The 10,018-nt window shown below is 44.4% G+C and overlaps 1 protein-coding gene across 1 annotated transcript; it reads left to right on the top strand.

Annotated features, from left to right (window-relative positions):
• The first annotated feature begins 211 nt into the window (after positions 1–211).
• LOC142262555 (uncharacterized) lies at positions 212–9,059 on the top strand. The gene is made up of 5 exons (XM_075332173.1): positions 212–223; positions 766–945; positions 1,027–1,150; positions 1,234–1,347; positions 6,758–9,059. The coding sequence occupies exons 1-5, from the start codon at positions 212–214 to the stop codon at positions 8,458–8,460; spliced, it is 2,133 nt and encodes a 710-aa protein (XP_075188288.1). The 3' UTR covers positions 8,461–9,059.
• The last annotated feature ends 959 nt before the right edge of the window (positions 9,060–10,018 follow it).

Here is a 10,018-nt window from a genome sequence, read left to right as displayed (position 1 = left end):
GAAAGAACCTGTCTTGGGACATCGGGGAGCTCAGGGTTGCTCAGAGTAAGTGACAGGGTTTATCCTTCCTGTTCTTCTCTAGAGGCAGTGGTTCCCACCCCATCTTTCTCATGATACACAGCCTGTTGGTGGAACACATTGGTAACTGGTGCCTACTGTCAGCAAAGTCCAATTACAGAGGCTCTGGTGATGACTGGGTAGGCACTTAATCATGCCCCTCTGGGTAAGCCTGGTTCAGGGCGCAGTGAGGCTACGTCCCTTCTCCTCAACCTATTAGCATGAAAGGTCTACATGTAATTCTTCAAATGACATGATTCAGAAGAAACCCTCAAAGGCTCCATTCACTGTAATGAGTCAGCAGAGTTAGTCTAGACTCCTCCATGGCAGTGCGTCAATCATCCCTATCTAGTGAACGGTTATCTCCAGTAATTGTATTATTACAGCGGATTCTGTATGATGTTACATTGTCATCTTCTCCCCATTCAGGTCCCTACAATATTGGATCCACTCAGTGGAGATCTTCTATATAAGAGAATCCTCCTGATTGACCCATCAAGGATGGATATGGACAGGGACAAGATGGCGGAGAGGATATTACACCTCACCCTAGAGATCCTCTTCCGGCTTACTGGAGAGGTGAGAGATTCTGATGACGTCACATTACATCATTCTTATCTATGGGAATAACAGATGGACAGAACTGGAGAGGTGAGGACTCTGGAAATGTCTGGAGTGAGATTTATTACTGTGTCTCTCCATAACCAGGATTACACAGTAGTGAAGAAGACCTCTAGTGAGCGCTGTCAGGCCCCTGTGTCTGAGGGATGGGGAAGACCCCTGAGCCCAATCACGGGGCCTCCACCTCACCCCCCGATACATGAGGACATCAATGACCAGAAGATCCTAGAACTCACCTACAAGATAATTGAGCTGCTGACTGGAGAGGTGACACTGCTGGGAATGCTGGGACATTATACAGTAACGCTATGAAGGGATCGGGGGTGACGGTATCATTGTATGTGTCAGGTTCGTATTAGGTGTCAGGATGTCACCGTCTATTTCTCCATGGAGGAGTGGGTGTATTTAGAAGGACACAAAGATCTGTACAGTGACGTCATGACGGAGGTTCCCCAGCCCCTCGCATTACCAGGTAATAGACAGGACTAAATACACACGGCCTATAATTATCTGTATGTAAGGAATGAATTCAGTCCCTGTATGTGTCTCCTCCAGGTCTATCCAGTAAGAGGACAACACCAGAGAGATGTCCCCGTCCTCTTCTCCCACAGGACTGTAAACAAGAAGACCCCGATGTTCCTAAGGATGTGTTTCCTCCAGCTCTATCCAGTAAGAGATATCTACTCATGTACTTTCTGCACTAATTTTGTGTTTACATCTTTAGGCTTTCTGCTCTGGGTTTTTCAGCTGTATTTTCTTTGCTTCTGCTTCTTCTGCTGTTTGCTTCTAGTGTCTTCTCTATGTCATTATGAAGGCAACTCAAAGACCTGCAGAGTGTTCATGAATACCCTGTTTCCCTGGAAATAAGACCTACACCAAAAATAAGCCCTAACATGATTTTATGGGATTTTTCGAGAATGCTTGAAATATAAGCCCTACTCCAAGAATAAGCCCTAGTTACAGTCAGGAGTTGGGAGGAATCAAATTGCTCAATTTCTGAGGAACCCCACTCTCTTATGGACTCCATCAGTTGTATTCTAAGGTTGATTGTTTAAGGAACTTTGATGATTTCAAAGTCATGTGACATGATGTAACCAAAGGTCTCTTAATTGCAGGAGTCTAAATGAACTGAACAGGACACAGGCTGGCATGCCAGACTGGTATTAGGGGAAAGGGAGAGCAAACTGGACAATTTCACAGGGCCCCCATAATCCTAGTGGCCCCAGTGTTTATATGCCAATTATAGGACTGCTTAAGGACCTTTTTTTACATCACATCATGTGACCAAAGGCTGGTGTGTGTGTGTGTGTGTGTGTGTGTGTGTGTGTGTGTTCACGCCAATTTTAACCAGCTTTGCCAAAATGGGCAGAACTTGGCCAGAACAAGGGTGTGATGCCACCTCTTCTCTAATTCATAACAAACTGCAATGTTTCCTATGCCAGAAATCTCACTCCAGTCCCTGGCATCATTTTTCAGTGTACATCACTGGTCTTGATGATTTGAACCCTTATGCTTATCTGTACAGGCTGCAAGACCCTGCTACCTGCTTTGGTTACAAAGCCTAATGCAGGCTTTACACGAGACGATATATCATGCGATATGTCGTCGGGGTCACGGTTTTCGTGACGCACATCCGGCATAGCGCACTACGTCGTCTTGTGTGACACTTCCGAGCGCCTCAGTATCGCTCACAAATCGTGAGTCGTGTACTCGTCGTTAACTTTCATAATATCGTTTATTTTCATGGGTGCAGGTTGTTCATCGTTTCTGTGGCATCACACGTTGCTCCGTGTGACACCACGGGAACGATGAACACAGCTTACCTGCGTCCCACGGCACCCGCCGGCTTAATGGAAGGAAGGAGGTGGGCGGGATGTTTACATCCCGCTCATCTCCACCCCTCCGCTTCTATTAGCCGGCTGCCGTGTGACGTCGCTATGACGCCGAACGTTCCTCCCACTTCAGGAAGTGGACATTCGTCGACCACAGCGAGGTCATCCGGAAGGTAAGTGCGTGTGACGGGGTTAAACGAGTTTGTGCGCCACGGGCAGCGATTTTCCCGTTACGCAAAAACGACGGGGGCGGGTACGATCGCTCGTGCTATCGCACGATAGTTCGACTCGTGTAAAGCAGGCTTTAGGATAGGCCATCAGCATTACAGTCTCAGACAAACCAGTTGAGTTTTCAACATCTGTCTTTATTTTATTTTCATCTTCGAAAAAAACCTCTTTGAAATTGTCTATGTTGTGGATCAATGTTTCAAGGAGATGTTTGCAGGTTTTGCCAACTGTCATGGCAGCGTCAGGATCTGTTGAAATGATAGACTCTGGTACTTTGCATGTTAATTTCTCTGCTGTCTGTGAGTAGCGCAGGGAGACGCAGGCATCAAACCAAGGCTTGGGCAGGCTAGTAAGAGTTATTCTCTGCTGGGCTGCTTGTTAATGTCTGTGATCACATGCTGTAGAGGAGAAAGTATTGTTTGCTCCCGTTCTGTATATGCTGGCAGGACTATTTCATTAATGCCAGCTATAGTTTACCTATACTGACCTGGTGAGGTTTTGTGATCCAGATTTATGGGTGTTTTGTGCATTATTACTGTGAGCTGTTGTTGTGTTAACCCTTGTTGTCATTATTGTTGCTGCCTTCCTGCTCTTGCTTTTCTCCTTAGCCTCTCACTGTTTATTTTTGTGAATTTGCAATGATTCCTATCTGTCTTAGGCCCCCTTCACATGTCCGTGAAACACGTGCGTGTTTGTTCCGTTTCCGTATATACCGGAGACAGGGACAAACATGCACCAATGTTAATCTCTGATTGTGGTCACACATGCGTTATTTCATTATGTCCGTGTGTGCGTGTCCGTGATCCATATGTGTTTCCGTTTTGCACGGGTGCATGTCCGTTATCTGCATGGAGCACGCACACATGGACACAATGAAAGTCTATGGGTATGTGCAGACACGTTAGTAAACACGTATGCATCTACCTATAGTCCGTTTGGTGGTTTTTTTTCTAGCGATGTCGGCCATTCTTTCTATTTCTGTCTATGTCGGTCGATCTCCCTGAGTCCGTCGGTCGGTCTCTCTGTCTGTCTGTCGGTCTCTCTCTCTGTCTGTCTGTCCCTCTTTCACAGTCTGTCGGTGAGTTTCCCCCCTCTCTCATACTTACCGTTCCCCGATCCCCGGCGCGGCGCTGCACGGCGTTCACACTGCTCCGGCGGCTTTTACTATTTTGAAAAAGCCGGCCGCTCATTAAACAATCTCGTATTCCCTGCTTTCCCTGCCCACCGGCGCCTATGATTGGTTGCAGTGAGACACGCCCCCACGCTGAGTGACAGGTGCCTCACTGCACCCAATCACAGCAGCCGGTGGCCGTGTCTATACTGTGCATTGAAATAAATAAATATATAATTAAAAAAAACGGCGTGCGGTCCCCCCCAATTTTAATGCCAGCCAGATAAAGCCATACGGCTGAAGGCTGGTATTCTCAGGATGGGGAGCTCCACGTTATGGGGAGCCCCCCAGCCTAACAATATCAGTCAGCAGCCGCCCAGAATTGCCGCATACATTAGATGCTACAGTTCTGGGACTGTACCCGGCTCTTCCCGATTTGCCCTGGTGCTTTGGCAAATCGGGGTAATAAGGAGTTAATGGCAACCCATAGCTGCCACTAAATCCTAGATTAATCATGTCAGGTGTCTCCCCGAGATTCCTTTCATGATTAATCTGTAAGTTACAGTAAATAAACACACACACACCTGAAAAAATCCTTTATTAGAAATAAAAAAAACACTAACAAATTCCCTCATCACCACTTTAATAAGCCCGAAAAAGCCCTCCATGTCCGGCATAATCCAGGATGGTCCAGCGTCGCTTCCAGCTCTGCTGCATGAAGGTGACAGAAGCTGCAGCAGACACCGCCGCTCCTGTCAGCTCCACGCAGCAACTGAGGTGAGTAGCGCGATCAGCTCAGCTGTCACTGAGGTTACCCGCTGTCACTGGATCCAGCGGTGGCCACGGGTAACCTCAGTGACAGCACAGCTGATCGCGCAGCTGTCTTCATTTGCCGCGTGGAGCTGACAGGAGCGGCGGTGTCTTCTGCTGCTCCGGTCACCTTCATGCAGCAGAGCTGGAAGCGACGCTGGACCATCCTGGATTACGCCGGACATGGAGGGCTTTTTCGGGCTGATTAAATTGGTGAACCAGGGTATATGTTTGTGTTTTTTATTTCTAATAAATGATTTTTTCTGGTGTGTGTTTATTTACTGTAACTTACAGATTAATCATGAAAGGAATCTCGTGGAGACGCCTCACATGATTAATCTAAGATTTAGTGGCAGCTATGGGCTGCCATTAACTTTTTATTACCCCGATTTGCCAAAGCACCAGGGCAAATCAGGAAGAGCCGGGTACAGTCCCAGAACTGTCGCATCTAATGTATGCGGCAATTCTGGGCGGCTGCTGACTGATATTGTTAGGGTGGGGGGCTCCCCATAACGTGGTGCTCCCCATCCTGAGAATACCAGCCTTCAGCCGTATGGCTTTATCTGGCTGGCATTAAAATTGGGGGGACTGCACGCCGTTTTTTTTAATTATTTATTTATTTATTTCAATGCACAGTATAGACACGGCCACCGACTGCTGTGATTGGCTGCAGTGAGACATCTGTTACTCAGCGTGGGGGCATGTCTCACTGCAACCAATCATAGGCGCCGGTGGTAGGGGAAAGCAGGGAATACGAGATTGTTTAATGAGCGGCCGGCTTTTTCAAAATAGTAAAAGCCGCCGCAGCAGTGTGAATGCCGTGAAGCGCCGCGCCGGTGATCGGGGATCGGTGAGTATGAGAGAGGGGGGGAAACTTCAGTCACTCGGGGGATTAGCGGTCACCGGTGAATCCTTCACAGGTGACCGCTAATCAGTACTCGACACAGACAGAGAGCGGTATGAGGATGAAGTTGGGTGAAGTTAACCCGAGTTTATTCTCATCGCGCAACTCTGTCTGCTGTCAGCCGACATTTATAAACGACATTGTGCATCACACACACGGACATTCCTCGTACACATACACGTTCATTCCACACGCACACACGGACATTCTACACACAAACACGGCTAGCATACGCAATTCACACAGATGCCACACGGACCATAAAAACGGACACAAAAACGGGACACGGACCCGAAAAACGACCAGTAACACACGTGCGTGTTTTTCACGGACGTGTGAAGGGGGCCTTAATCTGTATTTCCATCATAATCCTGCCCCTTCCTTCCCTTGGGGATTACAGATTAGATCTAGTCAGTAGACTAGTAATGCACGAGACTCCGGCATCTCCATCTTCAGGGGTAATCCAGAGGTTAGGAATAGCTTGGGGTCCCCTAGTGTGAGGGACAGTATAGGAGCCCCCTATCCCTCATTATCCTGCAGTCACATTGTGACAATCAATCAGATTATTTACTGTAGCACATTCCAGAGAACTGGTGCTAGGAATGGGAGAGCCGAATTAACAAAGATGTAACTCTTAAGGCTGCTTTACACACAATGATATCGCTAGTGATCTCGTTAGCGACGTGACACTCCCAGATCGTTGCTACGATTTGCCGAGATCGCTCATAAGTCATTTTGTAGCGGTCACTCGTACCCATCTCACAAACAACGCTACATCGTTCAGCGAGATATTGTTTGATCAAGGCGGTCATGTGGATGTTGTTCGTCGTTGGCAGGGTGTCAAACGTAGCAATATGTCTGCTGCGTTTCAAACGACGAACAGTATTTTGAAACTGAACGTCTTGTCAACGATCAACGATTTTCGCTATTTTTCAGATCGTTCAGAGTCGTACGTAGGTGTCACACGCAACGACGTCGTTAACGACGACGGAAGTGCGTCACGAAAACCGTGATCCCGACGACATATTGTCAGATAAATCGTAGCGTGTAAAGGGGCCTTTAGATCTCGATATTGGACAACAGATTCAGAATAATTTTTTCCCTAATTTAATTTCTGATGTTATGGTTTAAAAAAATTAAATGTACTTTCAAGATATCATTAAAAATTAATAACTTGGTGTTTATTTTTAGCAGATGACTGTATTGGGAGTTCAGATGGATCTCTAATATCTTCAGAATTTATAACAGATGATGAAAGTATCCCACATGATACATATGAAGAGCATGTTGTTGTCCCAGATATACCTTCAGTCCTTCCTAGGAAATCTCTATCATCTGATCTTTTCAAACAAGTCCAAAATTCCGATTTATCACAGAATTGTAAGCAAAATAAAAGTTACAGAAGGGATGTTGAATACGAAACTGCTCCTACAAGGGAGAAACCATTTTCATGTTCAAAATGTGGGAAATGTTTTACCAGGAAATCAAATCTTAATATCCATGAAAAAACTCACACAGGGGAGAAGACCTTTTCATGTTCAGAGTGTGGGAAATGTTTTATTTGGAAATCAAATTTTGTTGTGCATCAAAGATCTCACACAGGTGAGAAGCCATTTTCATGTTCAGAGTGTGGGAAATGTTTTACCAGGAAATCACATCTTGTTGACCATCAAAAATATCACACTGGGAAGAAGGCATTTTCATGTCAAGAATGTGGGAAATGTTTTATTCAGAAATCACACTTTGTTAGACATCAGAAACTTCACACAGGGGAGAAACCATTTTCATGTTCAGAATGTGGTAAATGTTTTACTCAGAAATCAACTCTTGTTGTGCATCAAAGATCTCACACTGGGGAGAAGCCATTTTCATGTTCAGAATGTGGGAAATGTTTTATTGAGAAATCAGTTCTTGTTGTGCATCAAAGATCTCACACAGGGGTGAAGCCATTTTCATGTTCAGAATGTGGGAAATGTTTTATTCAGAAATCAGATCTTGTTGTGCATCAAAGATCTCACACAGGGGAGAAGCCATTTTCATGTTCAAAATGTGGGCAATGTTTTACTAGTAAATCACATTTTCTTAAACATCATAAAATTCACACAGGGGAGAAGCCATTTTCATGTTCAGAATGTGGGAAATGGTTTACTCAGAAATCAACTCTTGTTGTGCATCAAAGATCTCACACTGGGGAGAAGCCATTTTCATGTTCAGAATGTGGGAAATGTTTTATTGAGAAATCAGTTCTTGTTGTGCATCAAAGATCTCACACAGGGGTGAAGCCATTTTCATGTTCAGAATGTGGGAAATGTTTTATTCAGAAATCAGATCTTGTTGTGCATCAAAGATCTCACACAGGGGAGAAGCCATTTTCATGTTCAAAATGTGGGCAATGTTTTACTAGTAAATCACATTTTCTTAAACATCATAAAATTCACACAGGGGAGAAGCCATTTTCATGTTCAGAATGTGGGAAATGTTTTACTCAGAAATCAATTCTTGTTGTGCATCAAAGATCTCACACTGGGGAGAAGCCATTTTCATGTTCAGAATGTGGGAAATGTTTTATTAAGAAATCAGTTCTTGTTGTGCATCAAAGATCTCACACAGGGGAGAAGCCGTTTTCATGTTCAGAATGTGGGAAATATTTTATTCGGAAAGAACATCTTGTTAGGCATCAAAGATGTCACACAGGGGAGAAGCCGTTTTCATGTTCAGAATGTGGGAAATATTTTATTCGGAAAGAACATCTTGTTAGGCATCAAAGATCTCACACAGGAGAGAAGCCGTTTTCATGTTCAGAATGTGGGCAATGTTTTACTAGTAAATCAGGTCTTGTTAAACATGTGAAGATGCTGCACAGGGAAGGGAACCTTTTTCATGTTGTGAATAATTGAAATGTTTAACTGGTAAATCAAGTTTTGCCAACCATCAGAAAACCAACAGAGCGGAGCAGCCATTCTTGCTTTCAGAATTTGCCAAATGGTTTTAAGACTAATCAGATCCTGTTGTCCGATGAGTCACACAGGAGAAGCCATCATGATGTACTATAATTCAAAGGGTTTTATAAAAAGATTGGCTACAATTGCTCAAGTAAGAATTTGTGAGGAAAAGAACCATTTTTTTTCTTTTTAAACCTATTGTATTTTTTGGACCATAAGACACACCTAGGTTTTGAAGGAGAAATATAGGGAAAAAGATTGACACAAAAAATGTGGTCATGAAGCACTGTTATGGGGGGGATCTGCTGCTGACACTGTTACTGGGATAAAATCCCCCAATTCTGTACTGATGTCACCCATTCTGGGCCCTTTCCAGGTACTGTTGATGTGTCTCTCATCCTCGTGTATATTGTATATCTATCCTGTTATATATGTTGCCCATCTTTATCCCATCCTGGTATATATGATCCCCATCCTGGTATATATGGTTCTTGTCCTAGTATATATGTCCCCATTCTTGTATATACAGTTAGGTCCAGAAATATTTGGACAGTGACACAAGTTTTGTTATTTTAGCTGTTTACAAAAACATGTTCAGAAATACAATTATATATATAATATGGGCTGAAAGTGCACACTCCCAGCTGCAATATGAGAGTTTTCACATCCAAATCGGAGAAAGGGTTTAGGAATCATAGCTCTGTAATGCATAGCCTCCTCTTTTTCAAGGGACCAAAAGTAATTGGACAAGGGACTCTAAGGGCTGCAATTAACTCTGAAGGCGTCTCCCTCGTTAACCTGTAATCAATGAAGTAGTTAAAAGGTCTGGGGTTGATTACAGGTGTGTGGTTTTGCATTTGGAAGCTGTTGCTGTGACCAGACAACATGCGGTCTAAGGAACTCTCAATTGAGGTGAAGCAGAACATCCTGAGGCTGAAAAAAAAGAAAAAATCCATCAGAGAGATAGCAGACATGCTTGGAGTAGCAAAATCAACAGTCGGGTACATTCTGAGAAAAAAGGAATTGACTAGTGAGCTTAGGAACTCAAAAAGGCCTGGGCGTCCACGGATGACAACAGTGGTGGATGATCGCCGCATACTTTCTTTGGTGAAGAAGAACCCGTTCACAACATCAACTGAAGTCCAGAACACTCTCAGTGAAGTAGGTGTATCTGTCTCTAAGTCAACAGTAAAGAGAAGACTCCATGAAAGTAAATACAAAGGGTTCACATCTAGATGCAAACCATTCATCAATTCCAAAAATAGACAGGCCAGAGTTAAATTTGCTGAAAAACACCTCATGAAGCCAGCTCAGTTCTGGAAAAGTATTCTATGGACAGATGAGACAAAGATCAACCTGTACCAAAATGATGGGAAGAAAAAAGTTTGGAGAAGAAAGGGAACGGCACATGATCCAAGGCACACCACATCCTCTGTAAAACATGGTGGAGGCAACGTGATGGCATGGGCATGCATGGCTTTCAATGGCACTGGGTCACTTGTGTTTATTGATG

The sequence above is a fragment of the Anomaloglossus baeobatrachus genome, unplaced genomic scaffold (assembly GCF_048569485.1).
Source record: "Anomaloglossus baeobatrachus isolate aAnoBae1 unplaced genomic scaffold, aAnoBae1.hap1 Scaffold_2473, whole genome shotgun sequence".
NCBI classification, from domain to species: domain Eukaryota; kingdom Metazoa; phylum Chordata; class Amphibia; order Anura; family Aromobatidae; genus Anomaloglossus; species Anomaloglossus baeobatrachus.
Note: the sequence above shows the minus strand (reverse complement) of the source record. Positions and strands in the feature narration are given on the sequence as shown.

Excerpts from the sequence above, each read along its gene's own strand:
- LOC142262555 (XM_075332173.1), top strand. Across the intron at positions 946-1,026 it reads TTGAGCTGCTGACTGGAGAG|GTTCGTATTAGGTGTCAGGA; the intron begins GTGACACTGCTG and ends TGTATGTGTCAG. Across the intron at positions 1,348-6,757 it reads GTTTCCTCCAGCTCTATCCA|ATGACTGTATTGGGAGTTCA; the intron begins GTAAGAGATATC and ends TATTTTTAGCAG.